The sequence below is a fragment of the Tursiops truncatus genome, chromosome 10, assembly GCF_011762595.2.
Source record: "Tursiops truncatus isolate mTurTru1 chromosome 10, mTurTru1.mat.Y, whole genome shotgun sequence".
Lineage (NCBI taxonomy): Eukaryota > Metazoa > Chordata > Mammalia > Artiodactyla > Delphinidae > Tursiops > Tursiops truncatus.
The window spans coordinates 51648000-51662283 of NC_047043.1; the positions used below are offsets into that span (position 1 = coordinate 51648000).

A 14284-nucleotide genomic window follows, 5' to 3' on the forward strand; every position below is an offset into this window, starting at 1 on the left:
GGGAGTTCCCTTGTATATAACAAGTTGTTTTTCTCTTGCTGCTCTTAAGATTCTTTAATTTTTGACATTTTAATTGTAATGTGTTTTGGCGTGGGTCTCATCTTATTTGGAATTCTCTGGGCTTCCTGAATCTGGATGTGTTTCCTCCCCCAGCCTAGAGAAGTTTTCAGCCATTATTTTCTCCATTAGCTTTTCTGCCTCTTTCTCTCTCTTCTCCTTCTGTTACCCTCATAATGAGAACATTAGTCCACTTGATATTGTCCCATAAGTCTGTTAGGGTATCTTCTTTACTTTTTTTCATTCTTTTTCTCTTTGCTGCTCTGATTGGGTGATTTTCACTGCCATGTCTTCAAGTCACTGATCCTTTTATCTGCTTCATCTAGTCTGTTCTTGAAACCTTCTACTTTATTTTTCAGTTCAGTTGTATTCTTCAGCTCCGTGACCTCTGTTTGGTTCTTTTCCCAGATAAGGGCATAAACTCCTGTCTGGGGGGATACTGACCAGGGAGAGTGCAGAGATGGCATGTACCTGCACCTACCTTTGCTGAGAGCACATCTGTAGGCCTCTAGATGTGTACCAGACCTGAAGCCCGCCCTGTAAGCTCCAGGACAAGCAAATAGGCCTCTTTCCCAGAAAGGCTGGGGGTGTGTTTCAGCCTGCTGTCTGTAAAGTGCCCTGGGGGTGGTAGCCTGCCAAGAACTCTTTCATGTTAAAGTCCCATGGGACCCAGGAATACAAGCCTTCTTTGGCCATCAGGGCCAGGTGAGCAAGGAGCATCCCATGGGCACCTTATACAAAGACTGGGGCACCAGAAATAGAAACCAGGTCACCAGGCAGATGTAAAAGCTCCCTCTGGGAGATCCTGGTGCTCTGGAGCACGGCAGAGGGGAGAGCAAGGACAGCATCAGCCTCCAGGGTCTCTAGGAAGGATTACAGTCAGCCCTTGGATGTGTGTTTAATTAGAAACTTGTGCCCCTGGCTGCAGCTGTGAGGACAAGCTCCTAGTCCTCCTTCCGAGAAAGACGACTCCTGGGTGTTTTCTCTTGCTGATCCCGGGACGTGGGAGCCACGTAACAATCTCTCCATTGGTTACAGTCCCGTGGGACCCCGCAGGCCAGGAGATGGACGTGTCCCCTGGCAACAGCTGCAAAAACGGGGGCACCAGACACACGTGAAACTCTCCCCCTGAGAGAAACATAGAGACAGAGAATGAGGATGGCACCCTGGTGCAAGGCAGAGGCAGGGCCGGGAGAGGATGCGAAATAGTGCTCACCGGGAAGGAAGAAGCCCAGAATTTAAAAAAGAAAATGTCATCCAGTGGCTGGAGCTCAGCAGAGGGAATGTGCAAAGATGGCCCCCGCCCATCCCTAGGCCCTGGGGGCACCCCAGCAGGCCCCCCAATGTGTCACCTAGCAGGCGAGCCTCCCACACCTGGGCTGGGCTCCCCTCCATCATCTGGGCCCTGGGGGTGGGGAGGGCCTGGGTGTGAAAGTCCTTTGAATTCCTCCTCACATTGCTGTGGTTTCTGGGTCTCTCGGAGGTCAGCGGGTTGGTTTTTCCAGCTAGACGTTCAGGTGCCTAATGTGGGGTTAAACCGTTCTAAACCGTTCGCTCCTCAGTGAGAAGCTCCAGGTTATGAGTTCCCTCCTGCCCGGGGGTCTCCGCGCTTGGGGCCGGGGTTCATGACAGACTGGCCCAGCCTCTCCTTCCGCTTCCAAGTGGGCCTTCTCTCATCTGCCCAACGTGGAGAGTCGTTCAGCCAGTTTTTATGTTTTTTTCTGGAGGAAGCTGTTCCCTGTGTAGCTGTAGATTCGCTGTTTGCAGGAAGAGGTGAGTTCAGGATCCTCACGGCGCAGACCGCCCTCTGCAGTGTCGGTTCCCATCTTTACCTGGCGGGAAGGTGAGAGAAGCCGCTGCCCATGGGCCCACAGCTTTGTGCTCCATCCTCCCGCTGCTCAGTGGTCGGCTGCCTGGGCCGGCTTCCCTGCTCTTCCTGGGCCGTGAGCCTTGGAATGAGAGGGTCCAGCAAACATCTGTGCTTCCCCTCATTCCAGAGCCTGTCCCACTGTGAGCTCATCACGGATGATGGGATCCTGCACCTGAGCAACAGCCCTTGCGGCCACGAGAGGCTGCGGGTGCTGGAACTGGACAACTGCCTCCTCATCACTGACGTGGCCCTGGAGCACCTGGAGAACTGTCGTGGCCTGGAGCGCCTCGAGCTGTACGACTGCCAGCAGGTCACCCGCGCGGGCATCAAGCGGATGCGGGTAAGTGTCGGGCAGCAGCCACACCTGGCAGTTTCTCAGCAAACGACAAATACACCAAGAATCAACATCCATTTTCTACATTCTGTCCTGGGCCAATAGTTACGCAAACTATCCTCTTAGACTTCTTCTAAATTTCCTCATTAGACCCCACCCTGGAAAGAGTCGACTTCTAGAATGGGTCTGGGTGGAGGTTCCATGTGGTCTGTTGATTAGCAAACTTACTAGAAGGAAAGGGACTTAAGGCCGTTATCAGTAGGCTTGAACTTTGCTAATTTCTACGTATAAAGTGTCTTAATAACTGTGGCGTTCTTTCCGCATGTAGTTCACCTCCGTCGTTCTTGAATACGCTTTAAGTTTAGGCAACTTTGCACTTAGACCCCTAAGCAGCCCCAGGTGCTACAGCTGTTACATCTCTACTTGGTTTGCACACAGGGACAACGACCACCCCTTTGTCTTTAAAAGGTGCTGTTTGGGGAGACGTGCATGTCGACAGGAGCAGCGTTAGCGCACACCAGAAATTCTATTGGGACTATCTGCCTAATGGTAGAGTGAACTAGATTCTATAGGAGAACTGTGGGCTTTTCTAGGATTATGCCTGCAATCCCCAAACTATCTTATGACTACACTTTTCCTTTCTACTTTCAGGCCCAGCTCCCTCATGTCAAAGTCCATGCCTACTTTGCTCCTGTCACCCCGCCGACAGCAGTGGGAGGAAGTGGACAGAGGCTGTGCAGGTGCTGTGTCATCCTCTGACAGCAGCTGCCCACCCCAGGGCTTCACGAGGTGTCCCTTCCTCCCGAGGACCCGAGTCTTTCTGACGTAGTCCACCATCATCCAAATCTGTTGATTCTCCATTGGGAAAGGCATTTACAGGTAAAAGACTTCTGCAGGGACTGCAGTAACTCTCGTGATAGTTTTTACCTTTATTCTGCTGTGATGCAATCAATTCGAAGCCTTGTGTCAATTACCACAGGGCAAGAGTGGTCATAGTGCAGCCAGGACCACGCAGGAGCCCTGGATCTCTAGAGATGGGTGCCTCCCTCGGTACAGGACTCCTGCCCTTGGCTTTGTCAGCATTCCTCGAACAGACCATTAGTGTTAGCACAAATTGAGCAGAAAAATAAGCTGTTGATTTTCTACCTGATACTTCAGCCAGTGGCCTACTTTTATTCACAACGATTCCATTTTGATTAGCAGGACTTTTCCACTTTGAAGATTAAATAGCAACTTTATCAAAGTGACTATACTGCAAATTCATAATGCCCGACAGTTTTCTATGTAGCGACTTACGTGGAAGGCAAGTTAACAGGTTTCCATGAGACACCAAAGAATGAGGACTCTAAACAGGGTGAAGCAAGGTCTTCACCTTTCTGTTTCTGTCAACTTGTCGTATATCCTTTTGGGGACCAAAAACTAAACAAAAGCAACTCAGTTTGTGTTGCCTGATTGGAAATCATAAGCTCTGGCGTAGGCTGTGGCACATAATGTGTTGTTGTTATAGAAAAGCTGATCATGTCATGTCTCACAAACTTTGGGGGACCTTAAAGAAACAGAATTAAGGCTCAAGTTATCTATAATATAATCAATTAAAAATAATGGATGCATGTAGAATGGGTGTGATTTTTTTCCAAGTTTATTTTAAAATCTTAGAAATCAAGTTACACCAGGACTATTCAAAAATTTTACACACTTAAAACTAAAATCAGTAAAGTGTTGGCACCTTTGAGACTTATATAAAAATGAATAAACCACTGCAATGCTTAAGCCAGAGGGTTTTATTGCTATTATCTCATGGCAGACAAATCTGAGCAAATCCATCTTCCAAATTCAGGCGTTCCTAATGTTACCTGAAATCTGATAAGATGATCTGGTTTCTGCTCTGTGCTGTCCACATTTGTGACCTTTACTGCATCTCTGTGTTAATGGTAGCCAACCCTTCTTAGTAACCACGCCCCAAACTGAAGAGCCCAGAGCTCACGAGAAGCTGAGGGAAACAGCAAAAACGAGAAATTTCCCCATGACGAGCAATACTTCTAATTGGGTTACGGTTCTATTAGGTGGAGAGTTTTAGAAGCATTTAGGATACAAGGCCTCAGCTGCATTCTGGGGAGAGAAGGCAAATAGATGGATATACAACTCTATAAATCAATCAACAGGATTATCAGAATAAGCATTAAAGTCCTGATGATTCTGCTGCCTTATTGTGTGTATACCATAGCAGTTATCTAAATATACATTTACACCACTGTGTGGGGGAAAAAATGGCTGTTGCAGGAAGCTATGAATATAGTTTCTATTTTAAAAATTTAAATGACCATGGGCCTTCTATACATTATCTCTTTTGAGCCCGGACACAACCTCTCACAGCTGCTGGACTCTGGCTGAATGACGTTGGACCACATCTACAAAACAGGAGAACCTCTGTTAAGAAAAATCAGGTTTGCTTCCCCTTTAAGTGTGGCACAGTCACTGGATAAGCTGTCCTCAGTTTGCATCAGCTTTGAGGAAACAAACTGAAAACACACACTCCCATCAGCTCTTATAACAACATTGGGACTGGTGTGTACTCAGAACATACACAGTGAACTCCTTGATTCTATGACATGAGGTGACACACTGGCAGGAACTTGGATTTTAAATGAGACACACATTTGCAAAACAATCGGAAAACATTTATTATACTGAAATGTGTACATCCTACTATTAAAAAAACAAAGTAGCAAATTTGCTGGTGCCATAATTTAACCTGTTTCACTGGGACAGACTAATGTGCTGCTTGGTGTCATTTCAAGTTTGATGAGCTTTAATTATTTTTACCCCACTTGTAAAACCTGATGAGGAATTCAAAATAGCACACAGCATTAAAAATGACATTTATTGTTCCATAAATCTTGAGACTCAAAAAGGAATGCTAAATAGACAAGCAAAACTCTAAACAATTAATTAAGAGAGAAGCTCACTTCTTTCCCAAGTGACTGGTACAGAAAACATGTGGTCATACAAAAGCAAAGGGAAAATGACGGAAAGGAAAGCTCTCCTGCTTTAGGGTCTATACAAGTTGTTATGGATATTTTCAAACCAAAGATGGAATATTTAGAGACATTACTTTTTCATATCAAATAACCCCCTTTATGAATAAAACATAAAATGCCAAAGCTTTCACCCACTGAAGTAGTTTTGTCTTCTGGGAGAGATTTTAAACTCAAAATTACCCATTCTTATTTCTGCCTGAACAAAGATAAGGATCAAATAATACACTCAAAACCAAGACACTGGGTAAACGGACAGAGATGGTATAATTAAAATGGAATCGAAGTTTGAAAAGAAAATTGTGTCTAGTACACCACAGGCCTCAAATGCTTGCTGATGAATTTTGGGAAGGCTTCGGGTGAAGGGAAGAGATAATAATGATTGATGATTGATTGATTGATAGTAGAAAAAATTGCAAAAACAGTGATTCCCTTTGGAAAGTATACTGGCCAACAAGCATTGGTTTTGTGAAAGAGGCACTCTTTTTATAGAAAAAGAAGCTATTATGTGGTGTATAAAAAAGTCCCTAAATAATCACCAGAATGTTACCCGTGATTGTACTAAAGCTCCATATTAGAGAAATGTGAGGAATTTTGATGATACAATATAGTGTTTGTGATGTCTAGTGTTCCACAAATAAATTTCAACTCTTGATAATGAAGACCCCTTAACACCAAGTCAGAAACTATCACACTGTTTTCTCCTGCTTAGGTGTATTTCCAATGTTGGGGACAGGTCTTTCTTTAAAAAAGTTCAACAACAGTATGGTGCAGGGTGGGGTGGGTGGTCAGAGACAGAGAGAGGGAGGAAAAGGAGAAAGAAAACCACATGAGTTTAAAAGGCATTGGGGCTTCAAAAATGAAAACCAAAATGCTAAAAACGGAAGCAGAAGCAAAAAGTTTTTCAATAAATCTGTGACAAAGCAAAAACACAAAAGTCTTTGTACCTATTAGGATTTACACTGATCCTCTCACCAAGGTACTCTTGATAATGCAGTTTGCTTCACGCCCCTCTTCCTGGCTTGGGGCTTCTCCGATCTGGCATGATCACGGCAGATGCGCACCCTTAGACATGATTTTTTCCAAGAAGGCGCCAAGCCTCTCCCCTGACCAGTATCGGCCCGTATCAGCGCCGGCCTCCCTCTCTCCACACGTGGATTTGGCACTGGCCCCGCAGCAGCCAGTGCCCCCCCACCCCGACCCAGGTCAGCATAAGGTCCCGGCAGCAGAAGCCGAACTGGCCCAGAAAGGTAAATGCCCACAGTACGTCTTTACATTCATTTCCAAACCGCATACAGTGTAAAAAGACAGCGAAGGCTGCTTCTAGGGACTGTGTCTACTGGCCTCTCTGGCAGAGAAGCAGGCGGCCTACCTGCACCGGGGCCCGACGTGCTCACTGTCCCGGGCCGAGGCCGAGGCAGTGAAGCGAAGGAGACGTGCCTCTCATCCAGCTTGTGAGAAGGGTCATCCTGTGTTTTCAATATGAAACATTTCATACGGTAAAATCCAATCCCAAGACTTCTTGGATTCAGTCTTCACACACTTTTAAGCGTAACTTTAACTGGTGCTGAATAGAGTTCAGACTACGTCAAGACGTCACTTCAAAATTATGTGGACGCCACCGCCGTTTTCAGCTGTGGAAAAAAGAAAGGGACGTTAGGCTCAATTTTTTACCAGGCTGGAGAATCAAGACTACGTTGAACACTCCTAGAACTCTACAACCCCCCGCCCCAGTTCAGAGGGTACCTTTAAATATTCGAGAGGAAAACAAGCTAACTTGCTCCAGTCCCTCTTGCCTACGGCAGCATCACATGCACATTCCCTTGGCCCGCCCCACCCCCGACCTGAGGGCAAGGCACAGGGCACAGACTATCCAATGAACTGGGTGCTTACATCCACCTTTTCTGGAAATAATTTTTGAACTCCTCAAAAGTAGATCTGAAACATTTTAAAAAAACACATCACTACTTTTGCGCGATGGCCTAGTGTTTCTCGGGAGATGGCGAGAAGCAGCAGTACAGGCGGTCATCAAGGAACAAATGAATTTTTCCATAAGGACCAATGTCTGAAAACAGTACACTGAGCAAGCCGGGGACGTCCTGTGATGCCTGACACCAGAAACCCCACCGCCTTCACAGGACGCAGCCACGCGTTCACTGTACGAGCTGCCTCTTTTATAGACAGTGTGAGTTTTGCAGAGTAAAAACTGCATTGTTTTGAGAACGAAAAATTGAGCCAGAAGGGTGCTAAACTAAACATGTCTGATGAGAAAAGATAAAGTGGGCCAGTTCACAGACTACACAGCCCTGCACCGCAGGTTAACTTGGTGGCTTGGGAGACACGCCAGGCACAGGGTGAAGTCCTAACTTCAGCCCCTGCCTTCTAGGTGGGCTGCTCTCTTCCCAGGAAAGGGTGACACGTGACATCATGCTCTTTGAGGTGCAGCTTTAGATCTTAACTCATCAGACTTTCAAAGGTCTCTTCTCATAGTAACTTTACATTTAAAAAACCCCTCCTTTATCCAGCCCTGTAACTGGAACTCTACTGAACCCCGTCTGGGCCCGCTCTTCACATTCTCTCCCTCCATAACCTCAAGAATTTCTACTGCTTTGAGTCACGGCGGACACCCTGAAGGCTTCCAGGTTTACACCTCAAGCCCAGGCCTCTCTTGCCAGCCCCAGCCGGCTATGATTTCCACGTCCTAAAACAGAAGCCTTGGCCGCTTCCCCCAAGCCCGCCTACCTCTCCACCGGGACCACCGACCACCGCCTGCCCAGCTGCTCCTGTGAGAGTCACAACCACTCCTCCCTCCAATGTGGAGCCCAGCAGGGCCCTGTCTATCAGCGTCCAAGATCCCGTCACCTCTCATCTAGATGACATTTCCTGCCTCCAGTTTTCCCACCTTCTTATCTGTCTCCACAGAGTTGCGAGTGGAAGAAAAGAAAAATCTATTCACGTTACTCGTCTGTTTAAACAACATCACTGACTTTGCAATGCATTTCAAATAAAATCTAAACTCCCACCACCGCCAGGCATTGCCTACCAGACCCGCCTCCAGCTCTGCTTGTCCTCGCCCTGCACAGCAGCCACGGGCCCTCTCAGGCCTCCAGAGCAGCCACGCTCCTTCCTCTGCACCCGGCCCCGCGCCAGCTGGGGTGCTGCTCCTCGTGTGTTCAGTTCCCCCTCAGGCTCCAGGTCTCAGCGTTCGTGACAGCTCCTCAGAGAAGCCTCCACAGCTGCGTGGCCCCCTCATCCACAAGCAACCCCACTTCCCCATTCATTCATGGCACTTAAATTACCTATTTGTAATCTGTGTGTATCTATGGACCAATTCTGGTTTCCTTTCCCCACTACAGGAGGGGAAGACCTTTCTAGCACCAACGGCATGTGTCTGACATGAGGTGCTCAGTAAAATGTTCGCTAAATGGACTGGGGTTTTTCTCCAGGCATCCAGAAGGACTGATTCCTCTTCCTTACTTGCTAGTTAATTTCCACAATATTTCAGTCACTAGAAATATTTCCTTGATTCCTTTTTCAAACTTCTTAAAATTAGTAAAGCCAGCATTTCCAAAAGTAAATATGCAAGATGACTGCTGATTTCAGGCACACACTATCTTTCATGATTCTCGCATTTCAAGACACACGTACCTTTTACTGTGGAGAATAAAAAACAACTCTCATCTTGAAAGTTCTGAACCATCTAGAAGGATAAAGCAGATGTATAATTAAGATCCAAGTGTCTTTTCTTAACTGAGTAAAAGTAGTAAAAGAAAAATGTCATAATCTATATATAGCTGTACAAGTACAGGACTCAACGGCCAAAATGGTAATTCAAATAGGCAGTGTGAGGTAGCAAGGGCTTACACCTGCTGTACTGGCCAGCTCGGTGCTGACCGTGCTTGCCCATGGGGGCCCGGCGATCTGGTCAGTCACCCTCCAGCCTACGGGGAGGCATTCGCTGCTGGGTTCTGTGATAGTGACTAACAAAAAGTTGCTGCCAAAGTGCTCTTACTTGCTTGTCACTGAACACGGGGCGGCAGTGAACTGCCCTTCTAACCTCACAGCTTTTTAAAATCAGCCATCAAATAGTACACAAAAGGAAAACACATTCAAATGCCTTGCTAAAAAGGGCCAAAGGCTCGCTAACCCAGAGCCCCCCAGTGACCAGTGTCGGAGTTCAAAGAGGGCGGGATCGGAGCTCCGGTTCTCCTTTACCTGTATTCCTTCTACCACTCAGGACACCTAGAACTCTTGGTTATAAATTCTTCCCAATCTTGATTCCCAACTCTGAAAATGATTCTCATCAGTACTTGCCAAAGGAGTCACAGACTTTTTTCCTATAGCACTTCAGTAATACATATAAAAGTAAATATCAGTGTGAAAGGGAAAAGGGCATGCCAGTTACCTGATCGCTAACAAGAATGTGAATACCGGTGGGACCCTGTCTGTAAACCTGGTTAATTTGGTGGAAAGGAATATTAAACACCAACGCAAGTTTTCGAGCAACTTCTGAAGCAACCATTTCTTCTAAGTAGATTGCATGATAAACTGAAATAAAAAATAAGAACAGCATTTTAGCAGTAATCTTTGATCTATTTTCCACCTCATCTATTGGAAGATCACTCCTTTCAAAGTACTAAAGAAATATAAAAATTATAAAGATAAGAATACTTCTCCCCTTACTACCCATATGAATATAATAATACATTATCTATGCTCACACATAATTTAATTAACATTAACCTCTGTACAAAAGTATCTGAGGTTTTATCTTAAAAGCAAGCAGGAAGTGACTGCAGATGGGCACAGATGATCATTCTGGAGTAATGGGACTAAAACTGGATTGTGGCGATGGCTGCAAAACTGTAAACTGATTAAAGTATCGCTGAATTGTGCGCTTGCAGTGGGAGGACTTTGTGGTATGTAAGTTACACCGAAAGAAAGCCATTTTCAAAAATGCTATGTATTTCTAGCCATATATAAAAAGAACTCTAAAAAGGTCATAGTTTTTGATTCAGTAAACCTACTACTGGGAATTTATCCTAAAGAATAAAAGCTACCTCTCCCCTCTTCCTTTCCCCTAAAGAATTAAAAACAGTGTAGAAGACGGCACACGAGAAGCTAAGGATGTGGACCACGAGGCCTCCTGCTTCTCCACAGAAAGCCCAGCTGTTTTTGGAACACGTGACGATGCAGCAGCCCTTGTCTGCAAAGCGTCAGGCACATCTGCAGTGAGCCTGAGTCTCGCAGGTCCTGCTCTACTACTGACTCAAGCCAAACACGGATCAGGAATATCAGTGCTTTTACTTTGCTTCCCCAAACAAGGGTTTTTTCATGTGTGTGAGTACAGAAACCTTTGCTTAGAATTTGGAACTACAATTAAGGTAAGACTACAGAGAGGCTCTAAAGCAGGGGTGCCATACTCTGCCCTACACTTGTTCTTTTAAAATTAAATTTTATCATAACAACAGCCGAGAAGGGCCACTGCCTCTCACTGCTGCCAGGACAACCCAGTGGTCCCCACCAACTCAGAAGGACAGTGGCAGGAAGCCGAGTGTCCTGGCCCCCCCATCCCTGCCCGCCCATACCCACCGTAGGGTGTGGCGGCGCTGCTGTCGCCCCCGCCACCCGCTGCCTGCTGCTGCCCCTGCGGCGCCGGCTGCTCGCGGCAGACGTAGAGGGTCAGGCGGGGCCGCACCGACCTGCAACCAGAAGACAGCGCTTGTGAGCCGGCAGGAGGGCTGCACGCGCAAGCGACAGCTACAAGAATCTAGGGTCTATTTCCTTAGGAGAACTTTACAACGTAACTTCATTATACGAAATAATTTACTAGGAAGAATATAAAAACACACACCTCACACCAACTATCACAGGTTATCACAGGTGGTCTAATCTGATGATCCAGACTCTAAACCATTGAGATGGTCGGTCAGATGCTGGTAAATTTAAGTTTCAAGATTATGTCAGCAATGTAACATCAGTAAAATTCAGTTTAATGGAATTCTCACACCACAAGTCTAGAAATACCAACGATAGTAAATGGATCTTAAAAGCCAGCACAGTTTACAGTTCTATCATTTTAATTCACAATTAGAAGTTTACATTTTTAATAACTGTTTAGTAGTGTCACATGACCTTGAAAACCATAGATTCTGTATAGCTCACCTAAATGAGAAGTTTGTTTTCTTGGCAACAAACCCAGTCGTCTTCCAGACCACAGTCCTGCCCATGTGCATTTCTAGTCTTACAGTCTACCTCTGCCCTCAGTGCCTGCATCATATCTGGGCCTGCCTGAAGGTGTACACAAAACAGTCTCCTCGTGAGCACGGCGGGCCAGCGGCCACAGCGCAAGGGCACACGCCGACGTGGCGTGGACACATCCTGCCCGCAGTCCCCACGCGAACAAGGGCACATTCTTATTTCAAGCAGAACAGTTCCTTTTAAACACGGTATTTTACCTTGACTTCAGTGAATTATAGAGCCGAATTCCATCGGCTGCACCACAAATTTGTACTAGATCTTCCTTTGTCAGTTTTAACAAGTCGGCACCTGGAGAAGAGCAAAAAGAATCTTCTCAAGGAAATGGGAGAAGAACCAGCAGTACAGGCTACTCTGCAGCATCTGTCTTCACAGTTTAACATCCTTCGAAGCCATCGCCAGGTCTCCTGTGTATACACGTACACATGAACAACACACACACACATACCTGTCCCTCACAGCCAAAGAGAATGCTGGCTCTCCATGTTCTCTATCAAGAAGGAACTCAGAAGCCCAGAGGCTGGAAAATCAGAGCAATGAGCCAAGAGCAAAGGGCCGACAGGAATGTCTCTTCCCAATACAGGATTTCAGTGCCTGCCTTATTCTGGCTGGGTGGAGCTCGTGAAGATGAGCATGATTCTGACCCCAGACAGTTCACCTTGAGATGACCCAGACCAATCTTTAATTTACAAAAGGAAGAAATGGAAGTCAGAGTTTGGGGGACCTGCCCAAAGGCACACAAGTTGGTAGCAGAGCTAGGACTAGGTCTCTTTTTTATTTAGTTATTTATTATTTTTGCGATACACGGGCCTCTCACTGTTGTGGCCTCTCCCGTTGCGGAGCACAGGCTCCGGACGCGCAGGCTCAGCGGCCGTGGCTCACCAGCCATGGCTCACCAGCCCAGCCGCTCCGCGGCATGTGGGAATCTTCCCGGACCGGGGCACGAACCCATGTCCCCTGCATCGGCAGGCGGACTCCCAATCACTGCACCACCAGGGAAGCCCCAGGACTAGGTTTCTTTATACTGTAACATGCTACATACAGTGCAACATTCTGTAACAAACAACTCCATCACAGCAGCCAGTTTTAATACAAAAGCATGACAGAGAATTGCATATTATACTTAAGGTTTCCCCCATAAGTATTTGGTGTGTAAGTGACATGGTATCTAGCATTTGCTTTAAAGTAGAACAGAAAGGGAACGTGGGGGGAGTGGGAGAGAATGACACTGATCTAGGCTGGACGTCTCTGGAGCTGGGTGTGGTGACACAGGAGCTCATCAGACTATTTCTTCTATGTTTTACGTTTGAGTGTGTCTACAATCTTTTGTTTTACCTTTTATTGACGCTCAGATGGTAGTTTATTGGGAGAATGAAGATGCCCTCTGGGATTAAAGCATGACCTCCATATGATAAATATCCACTTACATATGTAACGAGATTAATGGAGTTATCTACTTTTGAGGGCTTGAATGTTAAGAGCCTAATCATCTTCTAGTTCGTAAAAGGACAAAGACCAGAGAAGCACATCTCCCATGAGGCACGAGCACTGTTGGAGCTGTTTATGGAGTCAGGTAAGCAGAGACAGACGCTGTCATCTCTACCAGGGGGCTTTCCATACACACCTCTGCCAACAGGGCTCCCAGGAGCGACCAGAGACGTGTGTGCCCATCCTTCACCCACACACAGAGCTGGACAGACACTGCACAGCCCTCTCCAAAACATGACTGCCTAACACGCTAAGAGAAAGAAGCCTCTCTCTCCTCGCCTTTCTACTGTTGGGAAGCTCACAGGGGAAGGAAAAGGCAGGAGGCCAAGCCACCGCGATCACCACTCAGAACTATAACACGCATCGTCTGACAGAACAGGAACCTGGGCCCTCGTGGCAGAGCCTTCCGACTGTGCAGTGCTCTCCCTGTCTGCCCTGTGAGCATCCAAGATGCGCCCCACATCCCGCAACACGCTGAAATTTTTAAATGAGTTTTTCACAGATAAAAGGCTTACTTAATCATAAAAATGTGCATCCCAGCTAGCCAACGACTTTCACCCAGCACTTTAATTTTAAAGAGACAAAGCGCTACCTGGGGAATGACTAACCATGACACAAGCACAGAAATAAAGGGCTGATGTAATAGAAAACCACGTTCTTTGTGAAACCAGGCTTTCCTCTAGGCCAGCTGTGTGCACACATGTTCTCTCCTCTTAAAAGGCTCGAGCTGCATTTGGATGGTCCCCCAACACCATGGGCTAAGGAGAGCCAGCTGCTACTTCACCGTGGCCCAGGAGGAGTTTGGCCAGGACATGTTACTAAGTGTTCTGTCGGGAAAGGGTCCCAGGGCCAAATATGTTTAGGAAATGCTGCCCCTGCCCCAGCTGGCGTTATCTATTACTGTCCCTCCAAACAGGCTTCCTATAGCACCAGCTGAAGCAGCACCGCCCGGTCCTTTCTGAAATTACATCTAAATACTCCCGTAGCTTACTAGGCAAGAAAAAAACTTAAGTCTATAAAAACCATATGTGAGTACATTCATACCCTCTAATGCTACATAGCAATAAAGAGGAACAAACTATTGATACAACATCTTGGATGGAAGTAAGGGCCTTGTGCTGAGAGAAAAAAAGGTAACATACTGTATGATTCCATTTATGTAACATTTTCGAAATGACAAAATCATGGAGACAGAAAATACATTAATGGTTGCTAGGTATTAGGGATCGTGGGGGAGGGGTA

General features: G+C 46.5%; 2 protein-coding genes across 25 annotated transcripts in view; one reads left to right on the top strand and one right to left on the bottom strand.

Moving 5' to 3' along the window:
- The window catches only part of FBXL2 (F-box and leucine rich repeat protein 2), an 86982-nt gene extending 75135 nt beyond the window's left edge, over positions 1-11847 (top strand). For 8 of the 15 annotated variants that reach the window (XM_073810958.1, XM_073810961.1, XM_073810968.1 and 5 more), the window contains 2 exons: positions 2055-2267; positions 2913-6038. In XM_073810958.1, the coding sequence (XP_073667059.1) occupies positions 2055-2267; positions 2913-3020 (321 nt within the window). In that variant the 3' untranslated portion in view covers positions 3021-6038. Of the gene's footprint in view, positions 1-1784; positions 1935-2054; positions 2268-2912; positions 6039-10382 lie in introns of those variants that run through there. The other 7 variants (XR_012334540.1, XR_012334539.1, XR_012334541.1 and 4 more) reach the window with 7 other exon arrangements.
- The window catches only part of UBP1 (upstream binding protein 1), a 70794-nt gene continuing 61633 nt past the window's right edge, over positions 5124-14284 (bottom strand). For 7 of the 10 annotated variants that reach the window (XM_073810954.1, XM_019946815.3, XM_019946816.3 and 4 more), the window contains 5 exons: positions 11755-11845; positions 10889-10998; positions 9702-9844; positions 8945-8996; positions 5124-6930 (listed from right to left, as the gene is read on the bottom strand). In XM_073810954.1, the coding sequence (XP_073667055.1) occupies positions 6893-6930; positions 8945-8996; positions 9702-9844; positions 10889-10998; positions 11755-11845 (434 nt within the window). In that variant the 3' untranslated portion in view covers positions 5124-6892. Of the gene's footprint in view, positions 6931-8944; positions 8997-9701; positions 9845-10888; positions 10999-11150; positions 11233-11461; positions 11588-11754; positions 11846-14284 lie in introns of those variants that run through there. The other 3 variants (XM_073810956.1, XR_002178741.3, XR_002178742.3) reach the window with 3 other exon arrangements.